The 21,321-nt window shown below is 44.8% G+C and overlaps 1 protein-coding gene across 3 annotated transcripts in view; it reads left to right on the top strand.

Annotated features, from left to right (window-relative positions):
• The window catches only part of PIEZO1 (piezo type mechanosensitive ion channel component 1 (Er blood group)), a 280,589-nt gene that overhangs the window by 101,135 nt on the left and 158,133 nt on the right, over window positions 1–21,321 (top strand). For all 3 annotated transcript variants that reach the window (XM_088447336.1, XM_088447335.1, XM_088447337.1), the window contains exon 2: window positions 1,023–1,118. In XM_088447336.1, coding sequence (XP_088303462.1) covers window positions 1,023–1,118 — 96 coding nt within the window. The remainder of the gene's footprint in view (window positions 1–1,022; window positions 1,119–21,321) is intronic.

The following is a 21,321-nucleotide window of genomic DNA, read 5'->3' as shown; positions in this document are numbered from 1 at the left end:
ATTTTTTGGAGGGAAAAATCCGAACCCGGCGTGCAAATCCGAACTAATCCGAGCCTGCACATCCCTAATTTAAATGTCATTTTTGGATGTTTAAAAAAAATTCTCAAATTACCCCCAATCAACATTTTCATTAGTTTATGCACCCCAAATGTAATTACAGTATTTTTTTAATCGAAAAATGGCTTTTAAAAAATAAATTTACATTACAAAAAAAACTGTAGTGTCCTTAAATTACTTCAAAATCACCCTTTTTCCTAATTTTTTTTTTCATTTAATTCATTTGAGATTAAACGAACAAAGTTTTTTTTTTTTTTTTTTTTTAAATGCACAAATCAGCCATTTGACACAATTTAAAAACCTCCAGTACTTTCCTTATGCCCACTAACAGCCTTCTATACAGGTCTGCTAATTAAATTATAAATTTTTGTGGGTCCAGGATGTCTCCCCACTTTTTCATGCTGTAGGACACAGGTTCTCAAACTCAGTCCTCAGGACCCCAAACAGTGCATGTTTTGCAGGTTTCCTCACAGAATCACAAGTGAAATAATTAGCTCCACCTGTGGAACTTTTAAAATGTGTTGCTGAGTAATGACTACACCTGTGCACCTGCTGGGTGACCTGGAAACCGTGAACTGTGTGTGGGGTCCTGAGGACAGAGTTTGAGAACCTCTGCTGTAGGGAATTCGTACACCCTCACGATTCATAATCATTATTATTATTATCATTACAGATTGCATCTTACTTGTAAACCAGCCTTACATGTTACTGACATGATGGAACATATTTGTGACGTACTTTAATAAAAATTCTCCTTTCAATGCAAAATCTTGATATGCTTAATTGTAAACAAACAATACCGTGGCCATGATTTTGGTCCATAATTATAGCAAAATAATTGTATTTTGAGTCTCTTTTTTTTTTTTTTTTTTTTCATTTTAGGATTATTTAAATTTGTCACCCAGTGTCTTAATTTGGAGGCAATAAATAATTGTCTATTGTCTTCTTTTTTCCTTTCCCTGCAGCCTGTATATTTCGTTACAACTTGCTGTCCCTGATATACCTTTTGTTCCTGCTACTATTACCATGGTTTGCCGGTCCGACCGCCCACAGCATGAGAGGTAATACATCGCTTTGTGTACGTCCTGGCTTCATTGTAGAGCCTCTGTATAATCAGTCGTCAATCAGGAGAGTGCCAGAGAGAGGAATAGCAGCCACAAGTATGCCAAATCAAAGCATAGATCTATTTCCCCACTAGCTGTGGATGTTATACAACAGCCCTACATGGTACAGTGAAGGAAGTGTTCTTCTCTGCCTTGCACAGTAGTCACTGTTAAGCCAGTTTAATAATGGAGAAAGTGCTGCAGTCTTTTGCTTATATAACACTGGAGACACACACTCATTCAGACGAGGGCTGCAGCTTTTCACTTCCATAACACCAGGCTCGCACACTCATTCAGACGAGGGCTGCAGCTTTTCACTTCCATAACACCAGGCTCGCACACTAATTCAGGATAGTGCAGCAGATTCCCACTTCCATAACACCAGGCTCGCACACTAATTCAGGATAGTGCAGCAGATTCCCACTTCCATAACACCAGGCTCGCACACTCATTCAGACGAGGGCTGCAGCTTTTCACTTCCATAACACCAGGCTCGCACACTAATTCAGGATAGTGCAGCAGATTCCCACTTCCATAACACCAGGCTTGCACACTAATTCAGGATAGTGCAGCAGATTCCCACTTCCATAACACCAGGCTCGCACACTCATTCAGGAGAGTGCCGCAATAACACCAGGCTCGCACACTCATTTAGGAGAGTGCCGCAGCTTCCCACTTCCATAACACCAGGCTCGCACACTAATTCGGTACAGTGCAGCAGCTTCCCACTTTCACAACACCAGGCTTGCACACTAATTCAGGATAGTGCCGCAGCTTCCCACTTCCATAACACCAGGCTCACGCACTCATTCAGGAGAGTGCCGCAATAACACCAGGCTCGCACAGTCAGAATGCCGCAATAACACCAGGCTCGCACACTCAGGAGAGTGCCGCAATAACACCAGGCTCGCACACTCATTCTGGAGAGTGCCGCAATAACACCAGGCTCGCACACTCATTCTGGAGAGTGCCGCAATAACACCAGGCTCGCACACTCATTCAAGAGAGTGCCGCAGCTTCCCACTTCTATAACACCAGGCTCGCACACTCATTCAGGAGAGTGCTGCAATATCACCAGGCTCGCACACTCATTCAGGAGAGTGCAGCAGCTGGCTGATGTAATGTTTGTCTTACATAGCAGGCACTGTCAAGTCTGTTTCCTAATGAAAGCGATGTGTGCCACAGATTGTTGCTCCTTACACATCTTTGCCTCTCGGCGCGACAGGACCCGTGAGACTCAGCTAGCGCCGGGCATCTTTTCTGCCAAGAATGCCTCCAAGTCCCAATGTAGGAGGCACCATCAGATTGTGCTGATTAATTTGATGTGCGACACTTGTATATCTGCGTGCGAATGAGTCTCTCAATCTGTATATGAAGTGCTGCAATGTAGCGGCCGTAGCTTTTTTCAAGCCAAGTTCCATTGTGCTTCATATACAGCCTCTGGTGCACACATATATAACAAGTATTGCATATCAAATTAATCAGCACAGTCTGCTGGTGCGTCCTAGTCGCAGCACATTGCTAGACGTCTCAGTTGGGCTGCTGCAGCAGTTTATTTTCATTACACAGGGCGTGCAAATTATTGGGAGAGTGCAGCAGCTTCTGTCCTCCAGGACAACACGCACACTCTTATTGGAGAGAGTGCCACAGCTTCTCCTTTCCATAACATTGGACACACACACTCATTTTGGCTGCTGCAGCAGTTTTTCGGTCATTACACCGGACACACACACACTTGGGAAAGGCCCACAGCTTCCCATGTTTGTTATTACCATCATGAATAATTGCCGCTCAACTCCTGGAAAATTATAATCCGTTAACATAATATCCTATTCAAATGTCATTTGTTACAGGGGGATTTAAAGTCTATGGTCTTTTTGTATAGCTTTAGCCTGTGATGTATTTGCTATTAACCAGCTGAAAATGTAGTACGATATTTGTCATTCATCTTCCGGACTGTGATATTGCAAAGCAAGTAAAAAAAAAATAATACATGCTGAATGTACAGTGACCGTACAGTTGATGCTCTATTCCGCTGAGAGGTAACTAAAAGACAGTAGACGGCACCCGCATGCCTGCACCTTACCCGTTTCCACTATCAGGGGCTGCTTCAGAGCTGGGAGCAAATAAAAAAAGAGTAAGTAACTTTGCATCATGGTAAAAACAAGCTGCACTGTAGGGGGGACAGATGTAACATGTGCAGAGAGATTTAGCTTTGGGAGGGGAGTATCCTAGCTCAAATGTAAATTGCAGTGTAACAATAAAGCTGTCCAGCATTTGTGGGCTACATGCAAAAGCTGCAGGTATGAACCCTGCATGCAAAAATAATTTGATGTATTTGCACCCCCTTGCATTGCAGCATACTTTGTCCAGGTGTAAACTAAAGGTGCCCATACACAGGACGATTTTTTACACGACATGGCCAGTTACGACAGGTTGGACAGACCAATAGTGTGAAAATAGGTGTATTTGGTGTGTTCTGCGACCCCGATGTGCGTCCCCGCCGTCGTCTAGTTGGATCGCAGATGAGATGGTTTTGCAAAGAGATCTCAACCGATTGCCGGCAATGGGTACCCATCAAAAGACTTTTAAGCTTTCAGGAAAGCTTTCCGGCTTTGCAAAGTCCCCGCTAGGTGAAAGTGGAAAACGCATACGCAGACTGACCAGGCGCACACAAACTTGTCGCTCGCAGCATTAGGCTGCTGGCAATACAGCAGGGGGCAGCACAGAAGATGGGGGCACTGCCGGACCTTGCCATAGAGTTATGTTTAATACTGGCGGCATATTTGTTAGTAGCACCTCTATGCTAATTGTCAGCAAAATATTTAATTTAGTAATGTTATTAAATGGAGGACATGGGCGGGGGGGGGGGCTAGTATATTCCCCAAAAACACCAGTTTTTGGCTGATACCCTCAAATATTTAGTATCCCCCAGATGTTTAATGGAGCGATCGCAGCAGATTACCGGGAGAGGGTTCTGTAGACCAGGCGTGCGCAGGAGTCCCAGCACAGGAGTGGAGAGACCGCTAATGCGGTCACTTCACTCCGAGTACATCACAGGGACAGGGGCTTCTTTGTGAACCCCTGTCCTTACGGGTACTCTTTGTTACATCCCGGCGCAACTGCAATGTGATCATGGGCACTAATCGCCAAGATCGCATATCAAATGCGATTATCAATAAATGGGCCCCTAAGTGCCTCTTGGGACCGTGCAGCTAACTACACGAAAAGGAAGCCAGTGTGCTTTACCAAAGAAGTATCGACTAGTGTGAAATAAAAAAAAGATGGCTTTTAGGAAGTATAAGCAGACCCAAAATAGTAACGACAAAGAGGTGCATCTAGCCAGAAGGACGGAGGCTAAGAAGGTGATTAGGCTGCAAAGGCAGAAGCTGAGGAGAAAATGGCCCAGTCAGTGGATAAATGGAGCTAAACTTTTTTTTTAAGTAAATTTATTGAAAGGAGGAAGTCACATGGAGGAATAATAAGACCTAAGACAGAGAGTGATTACATGATCGAGGGAGACAAAGAAATAGCAGATCATGTAATTATTTTTGTTCAGTATTCACTACAGAAAAAGAGGGGAAGGGGTTACAGATAAGTTGCAGAGGGATTCATAAAAATGAGGTACATGAAATTTCATTTACAGAGGAGAGGGTCCTAACAGAACTCTCTAAACTGAAAGTGGATAAATCAATGGGGCCGGATGGGATACATCCAAGGATACTAAAAGAGCTTAAAGGGGTCCTGGTAACACCAATAACAGAATTATACAACCAGTCACTAGTATCAGGAGTGATTCCAGAGGACTGGAAAAGGGCAAATGTAATACAACTGTACAAAAGTGTCAGCAAAGAAGAAGCAAGTGACTACAGGCCAGTGACTACAGAGCAGTGACTACAGAGCAGTGACTACAGAGCAGTGACTACAGAGCAGTGACTACAGAGCAGTGACTACAGGCCAGTGACTACAGAGCAGTGACTACAGAGCAGTGACTACAGAGCAGTGACTACAGAGCAGTGACTACAGAGCAGTGACTACAGAGCAGTGACTACAGGCCATTGACTACAGACCAGTGAGCCTTATATCAGTAGTGGGAAATATAATAGAAACACTATTAAAAGAAAGTGGTGGAATATCTCAAATCCAACAATTTATAGGATCCCAAACCGCATGGATTTACTCAGGGGAGATCATGCCAAACAAAGCTTATTGACTTTTTTGACTGGGTGACAAAAGTAATAGAACAAGGGGGGGGGGCTTAGATGTAGCTTATCTAGACTTTAGGCTTTTGACACTGTCCTGCATCGCAGAATGATAAACAAACAGGAAAGCTTGGGATTGGATTCTATGACTGTTGAATGGAAAAGATCTTGGTTGCAGGATAGGAAACAGAGTTGTAGTAAATGGAGTGTATGCACGGGAGGGAAAGGTAACCAGTGGAGTACCCCAGGGATCTGTAATTGGGCCAGTGCTTTTTAATATCTATGTTGGTGATATTGCCAATGGTATTGAAGGGAAACTATGCCTTTTTGCAGATGACACAAAAGTATGCAACAGGGTAGACACACCAGGAGGGATAAAGCAAATGACTGAGGATCTGGGTAGACTAGCGGAATGGGCAAGAACATGGCAACTAGTTTAATGTAAAAAAAAATGCAAAATCATGCACTTGAGTGTCAATAACCTTGTATCAAGGACAATATAATGGAAAATACAGAGGAGGAAAGGGATCTAGGAGTCACTATATCAGATGACTTAAAGGCAGGCAAGCAATGCACCAAAGCATTGAGGTAGGCAAGTGAGATGTTTGGTTGCATAGGGAGAGGAATCAGTAGTAGAAATAAAATGATAATACCACTGTGTAGGTTATTGGTTATCTAGAATACTTTGTTCATTTCTGGAGGCCATATCTCCAGAAGGATATAGACACATTAGAGACGGTACAAAGAAGGGCAACTAAAATGGTGCATGGCCTACATCACAGAACTTACCCAGAAAGACTAAAAGATCTCAATATGTATAGTCTGGAACAGAGAAGGGAAAGAGGGGACATGATAGAAACTTTCAAATACATGAAGGGTTTTAACAAGGGGCAGGAGGGAAGCATTCTCCAAAGTAAGAGATGTACAAGAACACGAGGACATCCACTGACACTGGGGGGAGGGAGGCTCAGAGGAAATTTGAGGAAAAATTACTTCACAGAAAGGGTAGTGGATAAGTGGAATAGCCTCCTATCAGATGTGGTTGAAGCTAAGACGGTGGAACAATTTAAACACGCTTGGGATAGGCATAAGAATATCCTTAAGAGAGACGTAAGGAGCAAATAGAGTTGAAGTTGCCAAAAGGATAAATGAAAAGGGTCAGACTAGATGGGCCAAGTGGTCCTTATCTGCCGTCACATTCTATGTTTCTATGTTACACTTTAATAGCATAGATCTATGTGGGCTGAAAATCTTCCCTCCCCCCCCAAAAAAAAAAGTTTTTCCCAAAGCTATTGTTTAGTGATGTAATAAACTCAGACGTAATTTATCTCCTTTTTTGTATAGAGTGCATAGAACTTTACACAGTCACTGTGAGGAGAACTGTTACACAATTCAATGAGGAGCAGCAATTTGTGGAAACCCTAACATCCCGGATAACCGATCCCATACCTAATATGAAGTGTACGGCATTAGTACTGCAGGGAATGTTTACTGACAGACTTTCTGCAGGAATGCTACCCCAGTAACTGCACTAGACCTTGTAAACCTGTCCTAAACCGCTCTGTGTGCAGAGGTTGGCTATAGGAGGGACTTGCTATGCCAGCAGTGTCATCTGAGGTCACACACGCACATTACCATGCAGTGAGGAAGGAGTTGATTAGTAGCTGTCATCCCCTCTGTGAAAAACTACTTCTCGCTACTTTCAATCTTCTAATTACTCTCATTTTAGTCCTTTTTTATTGCTTCCATTTTTACCCCACCAATTTCCCTTTTGACAGTCTGTCTCTTGTGTTCTATATGCGTCTGTCTCCTTTTTCCCCTGCTCTTGGACGGTCTATCCCCTCTCCGTCTGCAGCTGGACAGATATCTCTCCGCTAGTGTTTGTTTTCATGGTTCTATGCAATGTTTCCAGCCTTCTTGGTTTTATCAGACATTCTTGGGATATTCCAAACCATTACTCCCCCTCCCCTGTATTTTATGCCCATTCTCTACATAGCTCCTCATGTCTCCTCTTTGCCTGTCTTTCTACCCCCCCCCCCCCACCCCTCTTCTGTCCTTTCTGCCAAGTTGCCTCTTCGTATAAACCTTCCCTTGTTTGAATTCCTCTCACTTTTCCGATTCCCTGTCCCGCAGCCCTTACAGTTTATCTTCAGTAAATATATATTTATTTTTACATCATGATCTGACCCCACGTGCTCCTTGCTGCTGCTTCTGGGAGACGCTTCTTTCTTCGGCTGTGTCGGCTATATTTATCCCGCCAACAAAATAATAAGCTCATATAAGTAAGATAGATCTGCTCTGTCAAAGCGAGACTGAGGATCTTTCTTTCTTCCCATGTTACCCCCCATTTTGTTGTTTCATACATATTTATTTTATTATAGAACCCCCTTTTCTGCTTTTCTTCATCATGGAATCGGGCCTTGTCCATCACTGCCAATAAGATAAAAACTTCCAATATTTGGACAAATACCAGCAAAATTTTGTTTCAATATAATGAATGAAAATGTGTGTAATTTTTTTGCATGTCCATCACTGGCGGGCAGCCATTTTGTGGGCTCAACCAATAGTCACTAAGCATCGGTGATGGTGTATTTATAGGTTGCATTCAAATAGTAGTTCAGTAAACAAAATGGCCACCACCTCTTTATGTGGGCCACATGGAATTCCAGTATTGCTTATTACTGCAAAGTACTATCACAGTGATGTGCTTCCCATCTGTCACGATTTTTGGCGGGACAGACCGAATTTGAGGACGCTGTTCCAGTAGTCAGCACGTGTGCTCCAACTCCCCATGCTTAGCAGGTGCCTGTGGTGCACTTGGAAATATTGGGCTGTTTTTGAGGAAGGGTAAGGGTATTGCAATCTGCCTAATGATTCAGAAACGCTTGGCACACACCCCAGTGGACGTGACAACGTTATACCCAATGTGGCATCACCACACCCCTTTTTGCATGTGCACTGAATGATATTCCGGAATGATTTTAAATGAACATTTTGTGCATTGTCTATTATGGCAATGTTCTATCGCTCTGCCCTGGCCACTAGTGACTTATCAGTACTCCCAGTTTTAGGTCATGCACTATCGCGCCCAGGATTTGGGTGTACCAGGATTCTGCAGATTCCTGGAATTAAATTTGAAAGAGGTATCAAAACTAGGCTTCTAAACAAACGTCAGCACATAATTATAGTTACAGGCACAAATATTGGCCGGTGTACAGGAGATTATTAAATTGTGTTTAGATAAGGAAGTTACATTTATTGCATGTTCTTTCACTTGGGATTCCCCTCTTTCTAACGTTGTAATAGATCACGTGCAGAGTCTGATCAAAGCTAGACACACACCTGAACGATCTAACAAACAACCCGACAGCAGAAACAGTTTCACTTCTTTGGGAGTACACACCAATCTTCAGAATGACGGCACGATATATCCTGTTGGGGGTTTGTATACAATGAATTGGTACTCCCGTACACTATGTGCAGTCGTGCGTACACCCTACACGGTGTGTACCACATCATATATCACATTGTCCCACTTGACATGCAGCACATCAGATGGGACAATGCAATGAATGACAGGTGTAAACGATACAGATATATCCTCTTGCATCTTTGCCACTTGTATGAATGGGTACTCGGCTAATCGCATGGCGCGATGCGATTGCGGCACGATCGGCAAAGATGCAAAAGGACACATCTGTAGATGGGTGTACACACTATTCGGTGGTTGTGCAGATTGGTCTCGCTTTTGGGGGACCAGGGTACTTAAGATATGGGGGCCTAGCCCCACTCCTCCGTCCGTTCCCCCTTTTCAGCACCGGCCCCGCTTGTCATACTGGGACTTGTAGCACTACAACAGCAGACTGTGGTAGCTCTGCCAACAGGATGCAGTCAGTATATGAGTGACCTCACTCAGGGGAGTCCGCACTCACCTGTCACCAGCTGCCCATCAGACACCTCCTGTCCAGTGGAGACTCCCTCACTGTAATCGCCACGACGCTCACACAGCACAAACTGATGTAACATCCTGCTCTCATTGGTCCACGCGCAGAGTCCGAGTGCAGCCAAACAGTCCGCCCCTCTGCCTACCCCAACACAGGATCAGAGTGACCACACCCACTCCATTTACCCCGCCTCCACTACGAACTGCACCATGGGTGTGCTCCAGCTGGAGGGGGGGCTTAATTTGACTCTGATTACATGTGGTGTATTAGGGTAACATATAGTGCAGGAGTGCATTCATTTATGCAATCATGGATACCTTCTATTACTTATAAAATGCCTCTATAGATCTGTTAGACGGGCATTGTTTTATCACATTCTCATCACAGCACTTCCATTTTTCTGAACAGGAAGTCAAGAAGCCTTTACATTTATAAAACATCATTTTATTCTGAAAATTTCCCATACTACATAGTGATTTGTGCTAGACAAATCGTTCACTGATATCTAGACAGCAGTGTGACCATGGCTTATGAGAGAAATTCCTATTTCAAAGCCATCCTTTCGTTACTGATAACCATTTAGATTAATGTTCATTGAAAGGGATCTGTGATGACTAGACCTTCCTGGATGTGAAAGGGTTGATCAAAGCAAGACCACCTGGTCTGTCTATATCTCATGGTCGTCTGTATTTGTCGGATCTGTCAGCTCCCTGGGGCCTAGCTGAAGCTGATTGAAAGCTGAAACCTGGAGGTTTAATGCTACTTCTGCTCATCTGGTGTGCTCAGTGTCACAGGGGGTCATTCAGACCCGCTCGCGAGCGCAGGACGCTCGCAAGCGGGTCGATGTTCCCCCACTGCGCATGCGCACGATGGAGGGAGCTCCGTCGTGTACATGCCCGAGACCCTTCAAGCGACCGGCTCTCCATCGCTCCGGGTCTCGCACCAAAGGGGGCGTGCTGTCGATGTTGATTGACAGCACGCCCCCTTTGGTGGGCATGCTTGGGGTGTGCCTGCCAGACGGAGGCGTTCCCATGGGAACGCCTACCGTCTGAAGCCGGCCCCACTGACATCACTAGTGATGTCAGTGGGAGTGATTTTGGCTCTGATAGAGCCAAAATCAGTCCAAGGCTTGCGGCAGCGAGACCCTACCGCAGGGTCTCCGTCGCAAGCCCGATGGCCGCGATGGTCAAGACCATCGCGACCATCATCATGGACGCTCGCATATGCTGTGGGTGGTCACCCACAGCTATGCGAGCGGCCAGGAGGCCGCTCCATTTTCATGGAGGAGGGCACTGATTCAGAGCGAGCGCTCTGGTCAGAGCGTTCGGCTCTGAATCAGGCCCACAGTGTGCCGGACTCCGACTGTTTCTTTCCGGGTCCGGCAGCACTGGAATCCAGGCCAGCGGGTGGGGAGTCCCCAGCGCCCGCTGCTGTGTCTGCTCTCGGGCTCCCTCGCTGTGCGGCTGAAAAGTGCAGGCGGCCGCGGCTCCCCTCGGAGTGTGTGCGCCAACCTGCAGGGGGATTTAAAGGGACAGGCGCGCCAAACGTGAAGTCATGTTTGGCGCGAGATTTGAACTTCTCCCTATAAGAGGGAGTCTCTGGCAACAGACAGGTGTCAGAGTATAGGCTCCATTACCTTACTCCAGCGTTCCTGCATATATTGGCTATCTGTTGTTGACCTTAGCTTTGTTTGTGACCCGTTTTTGTCTGATCCCTCGTACTGTGTTTGGTAATCTGGTTCTGACCTTGACTATCCTCAGTGACCTGCATACGTCTGCTCCCTGGTACCGTATTGTCCATTTGGTTCTGACCTGGCCTGTTGACTATGCTGAATTTTTTCTCCGCTCCATCCAGAGTTCATCAGCTCCATCCAGAGTTCATCAGCACCTGTGTAAGGGAACCTATTCTGAGGGGCCGCGACCTGTGTGTCGGAGGCAGCCAAGTCCATACCTACTTGCGAAGGTCCCTGGTGAATACCGCTGGCACATTAGACTCCGCGCCTCAGAAATGGGTCTCTGCAATTCCCAAATACGGGTTGCATCCATTATCTACCCGAGAGTTGCGACACTCAGGACCAGAGTAGCACTGGGAATAGGTTCTTACCCTGGAACCAGAGATTGAACTGGAATCCACAGGAATGAGGCCCTAGAACCAGTCGTGGTGAACTCAACCTCAGTACCCGAACCCCAGGAGCTAGAGGTTGGCATTCTCTACTAGTAACTTTGGGTAGAGACTCAAGACTGAGACTAGAGGTGGGTAACTCAGACCTGTGCATCTGAAGAGTCCCAGTTCCGGGTCCCCCTCCCCAGCACAGAACTGGAACCTGAGATGCAGCACTAGTCTCAGCTACCAGATGATCGGGTCTCAGAGACTAGACACCTACACCTAGTGTGTGCTAACAGGTGGACGGTTTTGAGGGTTCGTAGCGGTATTGCGCTAGATGGAGGCACAGTACTGCTGAGGATGAATGGTGAAGCAGAGTCCTTGCTGGAGGCGAATCACAGTCCTAGTGGATAAACAAGAGCGCTTGCAGGTGAGCACAGGAACAGAAGCAAAGCAGATGAAGCCTGGAACCAGGGAGAATCCTCTTCCCAAGAAGTGAGCTGTTTTGGCAATGAGCAACTCACAGGAGTTGGTTTAAATAGGACGCTCTCTCCCTCCATTGGTAGTAAAGATGATGGGTGGGATGCAGGAAGAGAGAAATGTGGTCAAACCTCAAATGTGGGTTTGACCACATTTCTCATATGCACCAAGCCCTGGAATGGGATGCACTCCGGGGCTTGGTTGCGTTGGGTAACGCCATCTTCCTGATAGAAGCCCATAGGATTCTATCGGGAGAGTGCTGAGAAAGGGATCCGATCGGATACCACCCAGCACCCCCCACGGCACATGCATCCTTCTGTGCATGTGCAGATGGACGCCAGAGGGGCTTCTGGGTCATAGACCCAGTAGTCCCTCCATCGCAATGGTCTGCTATTACCAAGAGTGGTCCTTTGCAGTGTTTGTCACGAACCTCCGGCCGATCTCTCCATATACTCCAATCTGAGAATCGCCGCCTGTGACTTTTACAGTTAACAGCACGCGTGGTTAAATACCTGAAAGCTGTAATCAGCAAAAGTAACTTTAATGCTTCAGGATAAGGTGAGCTTTTGCTCTCACCTGCATACACACTTAGAAAAATAGGTAACGTGGGCCAAGTTTAGGCCTTGGGTCATAAAAACACAGGCCCTGATTCAGAGCCGGACGCTCTGACAGAGCGCTCGCTCTGAATCTGGGCCGTCCCTCTGAAAATAAGAGCGGCCTCTTGGCCGCTCGCATAGCTGTGGGTGACCACCCACAGCTATAGCGAGCGGCCAAAATGATGGTCGCGATGGTCGCTTGCGACGAGACCCTTGCGGTAGGGTCTCGTGGCGGCAAGCCCTGGAGTGCTTTTGGCACTATCAGACATCACTAGTGATGTCAGTGGGGCCGGCTCCAGACGGTAGGCATTCCCATGGGAACGCCTCCGCCTGGGCAGCCACGCCCCCGGCATGCCTACCAAATGGGGCGTGCTGTCACTCACCATCGACAGCACTCCCCCTTTGGTGCGAGACCCATAGCGACGGCTTGGCCGTCGCTATTCGGGTCATGCGCATGACGGAGCCCCCTCCGTCATGTGCATGCGCACTGGGCTAACATCGACCTGCTTGCGAGCGCTCAGCGCTCCCGAGCGGGTCTGAATTAGGCCCACAGTTCCAGAACTAGAATTAATGTTTTCATTCAAGAATACTTTCAAAGCTTAGTTACAAAAAGTTACAAGATTATAATAATATTAAATAAAAGGTTGCACACAAGTTACTTACAATTTCAGAAATAAAATAAAAGGGAAGAAACAAACCACCGTTGTCTTATGTGATTTGGAGGACATGGCAGCCCCTAGTGACGATCTCCAATTCAATCTGTACCACACGATAGCCCCTCAGAAATAAACACTGACCCAGAAGTCTGTTACAGTTTTATGCCTGTTTCTCCGGGCAGCTCTGGGTTACTCCCCTTCCTTGGGGTAGTGTAACCCTTCCATTGCTTAGGTAACTGAAACACAGGGTTTCTTGGTCACTTCAGCAGGGGTTATTTTAATTACCTTCCAGCCCTTTCTGAAGTTTGAGAAGTGGGCTTAGGTCAATAAACGTGCACACGGCTTAAGTGATAAAACATACACCTCTGGAGCAGGACTGTAACACAGGGTTTCTTGGTCACCAGAGCAGGGGTTATTTCAGTTAATTAATCATTGCTCACTCCATCCTGTTTGGAGCTCAGAGATTAGGCCTGTGTTCACAGAACTGGACACTTCTTACTGATGGCTAGGGGAAAGATTTGACACCTCGCTGGTCGGTCTGTCTCTCCTTGGCCTGTAAGCCTGACCCCCTGTGGAGTTATAACCAAACTCCACTCTTTGATTCCTGCTTCAAGTGAGGAAACCACAGACATTAACAACTTGTACCCTGAGCCTAGGGCAATAAGTAAACACTAGTCAGTCCATTAACTTTGTTATACAATTTGAAAAGAATTTCTCCTACAGAGAATAGACAGATTGTACATACAAGGTAAACAGTGTCATTGGACATTTGTGGCTGGGCAGGAACACAACCTCCTATAACCGCTCTTTCAACCTTTGTTAAAAGGCTTGTCATTTCCTATACACACACGAGTAACATTATAACCAAGTCAACAAAAGGGCAAGTTACATGCTTATACCAATTACGTTCGGCGCAGTAATGCCCATGCGGACACAAAATCCGTCTTTTCGCGACAGTGTTCGTCATTCATACCGCCTCATGTGAGCGCAGCTCCAGAGATCTGACTATTGGGAAGTGTTCACCTGACTGAATCCAATATGGTCTTGCCCATGCAGTCAGGAAGTTTGTAAACAAATGGAGGTTCTAATGCTCAGGAATGCTGCCGACTGCCAGGAGAAGCTCATTACATCATGATATAACTCTGCTGGACAGGATAAGTAAGGCTAAGACCCCGATGTGTGACACTATAGGTGGTATTCAATTGTTTTGCCCCTTTATGCGCCAAACAGGAGCTAATCAATTGTTGCTCCTGTCGGGTGCGATCAGCTGCCAGTGCGCCATTTCACCTCGTGGCCCCAGGGGGGTGAGAGCTGAAATGAGCGAAAAGTGACCTGTTTGGGCGCCCAAACAGCACTTTTCGCGATCGTGTCGAGCACTTTGGCCAGGGGTAGCCATTTTACACGGCTAAACCTGACCACTTTGGCCCGATAAACAGCAACAATTGAATAGCACCCCGCGATCTCCCGTAACTTTAGACGGGAGATCGGGCGCGCTATAACTATTGAATACCGCCCTATAAAGGTCTTAAAAACTCCCCAAATCTCAAATTCTGCCAGTACAAAACTTTAGATCAACAGCTGACACTCTAAAGCTGGGTACACACTGATGGATATATTGCACGCTCGTTTGAACGGACAATATATCTATTGTGCATCGCCGGGTTCACAGACATAGCCGATCTGCTGTGCAGCACAGCAGATAGACGATATATCTGAAAGATATATCGGCCATCTGCTGGTGTGTACGGGTGGCCCGCTGAGGCACCCGGCAGTGACTGACCGCTATTGAGAGTACATCCTGGGAGGTATTAAAAGGGAGGTCAAAGTGGCAATTTCAGGGGACGTGTAATGCATTTTGCATCACCATGGCCCGAACTCCATGGCGTAATGATGAGTGGGATACGGCCAGAATATGGGAGGGTTTCCTGCTCTCCTGGGAATTGGTGACATTCCAGTAAGCAAGCTGCGGTAAACCAGACAATTTCTGGCATAAATGTAGCATTATAAACACCATGACTATCTGATTGGAACCCGAAGTCAGAACTGTATGAAATGTAACTTGACAAGAAATGCTTATTGATTATTGATAAAAATAGGCAAAAATAAACATAAATGCAACCTTTGTTTTTTAAATGTAAATTAAATCTGGAAGTGCATACTTAGATTGCCTTCTTGTCTAGACTTTTTTAATTATTATACATTTCATACAATCAATGGGAATTAATAAGATTTAATTGCCACTCTTCCAACAGCTGTATATAGACTGATATAGCCACTGGCCAAATGCTTTCCGTAGACAGCAAGTGCAGAAGTGACCTCTTCAGGCTAGAGAAGCAGTGCTCTAAAATCATACTTGGGAATATAATCGCTATAAATGTTTAGCTTTATTTGTTTAGAAATTAATTTAGCGATATTTCCATATCTTTGAAATATATATATATATATATAAAAGTACCTTGCAAAAGTATTCACACCCTTTAAATTTTTCATGTTTTGTTGCCTCACAACCTGGAATTAAAATGGATTGTTTGAAGGTGTGCATCATTTAAGTCACAGAACATGCCTACAACTGTGAAGTTGTGTTTTTTTTTTATATTGTGATTTAAACAACATTTAGGACAACATAACAGAAAACTTCAGCGGGCATAATCATTCACCCCCCCTAAAGTCAGTACTTTGTCAAGCCACCTTCTGCGGCAATTACAGCTGCAAGTCGCTTTGGATAAGTCTCTATGAGATTGCCACATCTTGCCCCTGGGATTTTTGCCCATTCCTCAAGGCAAAACTGCTCCAGCTCCTTCATGTTGGATGGTTTCCGCTTGTGAACAGCAATCTTCAAGTCTGACCACAGATTCTCAATTGGATTGAGATCTGGCCTTTGACTAGGCCATTCCAACACATTTAAATGTTTCCCCTTAAACCACTGGAGTGTTGCTTTAGCAGTATGCTTCGGGTCATTGTCCTGCTGGAAGGTGAACCTCCGTCCCAGTCTCAAATCACAGGCAGACTGAAACAGGTTTTGCTCAAGAATATCCCTGTATTTAGCACCATCCATCTTTCCCTCGACTCGAATCAGTTTCCCAATCCCTACTGCTGAAAAACTTCCCCACAGCATGATGCTGCCACCACCATGTTTCACTGTGGGGATGGTGTTCTTGGGGTGATGGGATGTGTTGGGTTTGCCCCAGACATAGCGTTTTCCTTGGAGGCTGAAAAGTTAAATTTTAGTCTCATCTGACCAGAGCACCTTAGTCCATACATTTGTGGAGTCACCCACATGCCTTTTGGCAAACTCAAATCGTGTCTTATTTTTATCACAAAGTAATGGCTTTTTTCTGGCCACTCTTCCATAAAGCCCAGCTCTCTGGAGTGTACGGCTTATTGTGGTCACATGCACAGATACGCCAGTCTCTGCTGTGGAACTCTGCATCTCCTTCAGGGTTACCTTTTGGTCTCTCTGCTGCCGCTCTTATTAATGCCGTCTTTGCCTGGTCTGTGAGTTTTGGTGGGCAGCCCTCTCTTGGCAGGTTTGTTGTGGTACCATGTTCTTTCTATTTGATGATGATGATGGATTTAATGGTGCTCCGGGGATCATCAAAGATTTGGATATTTTTTTTATAATCCAACCCAGAATTGTACTTCTCAACAACTTTGTCTCTGACTTGATGGGAGAGCTCCTTGGTCTTCATGGTGTGATGCCTCTTGCTTAGTGGTGTTGCAGCCTCTGGTGCCTTTCAGAAAAGGTGTGTTTATAGTGTACTGAGATCATGTGACACTTAAGCTGCATACACACGTAAAGATTTTCTATCCAACCATCCAACTAGTTGATTGGTTGAAATGAAAATCTGGTAAGGTATGAAAGCAACTGACAATCAGCAATTTGCTCCCAAACGCCGTAAAATGGACAAAAACTGTTTTGAACAAATTGTTTAGATCAAACATTTAAAAAACTTGGCTGACCGACCATTTTCATCTGTTTTCTGGCATTTAGGAGCAAATTGCTGATCATCAGTTACTCCCATACGTTACCAGATTTTCATTCCAACCAATCAAAAAGTTGGATGGTTGGACAGAAAATCTTTACGTGTGTATGCAGCTTTAAATTTCACACAGGTGGACTTCATTTCACTAATTATGTGACTTCTGAAGGTAATTTGTTGCACCAGAACTTTTGAGGGGCCTCATAGCAAAGGGGATGATTACATATGCACATGCCAATTTTTATATATATATTTCTCATTTCACTTAATCAAATTAGACTATTTTGTGTGCAGATCCATCATATAAAATTCAGATAAAAAAATAAATAAATAAGATTACAGGTTGTAATGTAGCAAAAAGCCAAGGGGGGTGAATACTTTTGCAAGGCACTGTGTGTATGTATGTGTGTGTGTGTGTGTGTATGTATATATATATATATATATATATATATATATATTATATTATAATGACAAATATATCTGTACAGTGCTGTGTAGATTGGTGGAGTGATATAAAAAAAAACTGATAATACCAACAACGGTATGTGCCCTGCGCTTGGTGAGAATATGGAGGCATTCTCAGGTCTGTGAAGGTCCCATGCTTTGAGTGGCCTACCTGTATCCTTTTAGCTAAGTGACCACAAGGGGCGCTGTTGTAAGAAAGGCCTTTTTATTTAGCATGCTGTGACTGTCCATTGGTTCTACTACACCAAAATCTTCTTCCGCCATTCAGTGGTTTGTAGACTATCCTGGGAACTGCAGTCCGACTACATCTGAATAGATGGCTATCGGGATAAGCCGTCCCAGCTACTCTTTGGGGATGTGCGTTAGAAATGTATGAATGCATACTGGCATTTTCTAAGCTTCACATGATGTGCTAACATGAATGGTGGCTTTTGTGCCCTGGTGAAATTACTACTTTGTCTCCTTGCTAATTATTTCTGATCTTTTTGACAAAAGTTTAATAGTTAAAAGGATTGTGGGAACCGGAGTCCTCTTTGTACATAAAAGCCCAATATTTGTACATTATGTACCCGGGAAATCTTCCTCCTCTTTCACACTTGCCAGTCTAAATGGGAAAATTAGTTCCCAGGGAGAAGTTCTTCCATTTCGTTATAATGTTTATATCGCATGTTCATAATTTTTATTAGGCCAGGACCAGGCTAGATCTGTGACAGGTTTGTGTTGGCATGGTAATAACCAGCCTTGTTTTACTATAGTGTTTGCCCCCAATTGTAAAGCACAATATAAATGTTTATAATTCATTTTATTGTTAATGATTATTAGAAATGGGTAATTTGGGGCAGGTAATACGTTTATTACTTATTAGCATACATTGGGTTTGCTAACAGTGGCTCCTGGCCATTCGCTCTCAATGGGGACCCACAATAGTTTTCGAAGTTTGTAATTAAACTTGCCCAGTTTCTCCTCTTTCTAAGCAATTATTGTGACCAAATGTCTGTCTATACCCATGGGGAGGGAAAGAAGACGTAAATGATCTCAACCTGTGGGGTTCTTGACTGCATAGCAGCTATCTGGTCATCTGCTGCTGTTAGGCCTATAGAAACGGCTTTGAATGTAAACCTGGCTGAGAAATTATTAAAGCCCCCCTTCTGTGTTAGAGAGCAGAATAATCGCAGTTGCTTAGTTCTGTGTGTGATGTCCTTGATGACTAAGTGATTGTTTGTTGAAAATCTTTGAATGTTTGGGGGGGGGGGGGGGGGCAAATCTGAGAACACATGTATGCTCAGGGACCAATCAGATAACACATGTATGCTCAGGGGCCGATCGGAGAACACATGTATGCTCAGGGGCCGATCGGAAAACACATGTATGCTCAGGGGCCGATCGGAAAACACATGTATGCTCAGGGGCCGATCGGAAAACACATGTATGCTCAGGGGCCGATCGGAAAACACATGTATGCTCAGGGGCCGATAGGATAATACATGTATGCTCAGGGACCGATAGGATAATACATGTATGCTCAGGGACTGATAGGATAATACATGTATGCTCAGGGACTGATAGGATAATACATGTTTTGCTTCTTCTGTTAGAAAAGGAAACCTGGGGAAAAAGCAACCAGAACCGCACAGTGTAGATTCTCATGTAAAACACGTGTTAAGGCGCTGGTTCTGTAACCTATCTGTAGTGAGGGCAAACCTGCAGGTCTATGGAACAGCCTTCCAGCCCAGCACCGGATGCACAAATTCCTCTCTCCCAGCTGCCTTTATGGACTGCTGTGCTGACATTTGTAATTGTACATTTCGATATGGGTGTGAGTATTATACACACACGCAGTATAATATATATATATATATTATATAATATAGCTTTATGATTGGGCTTTGGGCGTGCTGCTGCCCCAGGATATCCAGCTGCTGACCGGAAGGGCGATTAGGCTGATGCACAGTAGGATGCAGAACACTCATTAAGAATTTAAATCCACCCAATTATAATAAAATTTTGCTTTGGCGGCAGCTATTCGCATTTACACATTATTAAAAAGTGTAACCGGGTGTAATCAGTTTTCCAATTACTTGGTGCTGATTTCAGGAACATGGTGTCCAGGAGATGTCATTTGTAGAACAAAGTAAAGCTGGGCTTGTTCTTTTACAGACTTGACTAACACTTGTATGGCTAATATGTTCATTAATATTTATCAATTAATGTTTTACATAGCAAACAGATTGTTACAAAGGGCTAGGGAGGAGGGAGGGGGTCACACCCTAATTTTATACATAAGAGGTGCTACCATGCTGAGACTTGTAGTACAATGCAGCAAAAGAGAAAATGCGGGTGCACATGATAAACACGAACAATACTGATAGTCAAATTTATTTTCAATATACTCTACAATTACAATGTAGCACAACTAGTGAGGTTCTTTGTGCATTTGGCCACGTCAAGGTGATCCCCATCAGATGGGTCCCTAACACTGACACATTATATCACTTTATCTAGAACTTACCTATAATAGTGCCCATTCTAATATGTAGACAGCAAGGTGAAAACATGTGCTGATTTACAATCGCCTAAGAGCAGGTGGACGGGGCGCTAATACTAGGCAGAAGCAAAAGGGCTCTCAGCCTTCAAGTGCACATATAAATACAAATATGGAGGAATTTGTGTGTGTAATGTGCTTGGACTGCACACCCTAATTTTAAACATAGAGGTACTACCATGCTGAGACTTGTAGTATCATGAAGCACTGGGCATACACTGCCCGATGCGGCCGACAGTTTACTTGGTAAATATTGCATCAGTTTACTGGGTAAATATCGCATCGGACGGGCATGCTGGACAATCCAGCATGCCCGACTGAGCAATATTTAACCCTCGGTCGCCCCCTCACACGCTACAATTATCTCCTGATGGGGTTCTCCTTGACGTGGATGATGGGCAAGCATTTTTGGCCAGGCATGTACTAAGATCATTAGTGCTTAAAGTGTGCATCTGTGTGTGTGTGTGTATGTGTATATAATATAATAAATAAATATATATATATATTGGTGTGTGTGTTTTTATCTATCTTATATGGCTTATTTTGCTGTAGTGCAGTAACGCTGACACCGCCGTCATGCTATCTGCTACAGACTTCGTGTTTACTGTAAATGCTCCAGAATGAATACGAGCAGATACTCTGAAAGCCTTCTGCTGGAGGACTATAAAACATGACATTAACGTTCTCCTTCCCTGCTGGGATTTTGGCTGTAGTACGGGAGAAACTTGGAACTCGATCTTCAGCTTCATCTCCTCTCCGGGGAGCCCTTGTGCCAGGACCGTACTCCTGTGTCCCCCGAGATAAGAGTATCTGTGTGCGAGGACAGAACCCGTCGTCATCAATGCATAAATAACGCTGATCACCTGTTACCGGACACCTCTGACAAGGATGGATCTCAGCAGCGCTCATATGAAAACTGAGACTGAATACCCGCTCAGGGTTGGATTGCCCCTAGTTCTGCCAACAGCGTGTGACGTGGGCTCCTATGCACATGGGTTATATACATGTCCAGCTGTAATATGCTGAGCCCATATCTGCAGCTGATGCAATGAGAATTCTTTCCCATTCACCAGCTGGAGAACTATTCCGTAACTTGCCATTGCCCCCAGATAATAAATGCCTTTATTTACCCTGGCACCACAGAGCTGTCAACACCAGCATATTTACTTTACGACCTCAAGCTGAAGCCCTGA

Source organism: Taudactylus pleione, unplaced genomic scaffold (assembly GCF_031769625.1).
Source record: "Taudactylus pleione unplaced genomic scaffold, aTauple2 ptg000430l, whole genome shotgun sequence".
Lineage (NCBI taxonomy): Eukaryota > Metazoa > Chordata > Amphibia > Anura > Myobatrachidae > Taudactylus > Taudactylus pleione.
Note: the sequence above shows the minus strand (reverse complement) of the source record. Positions and strands in the feature narration are given on the sequence as shown.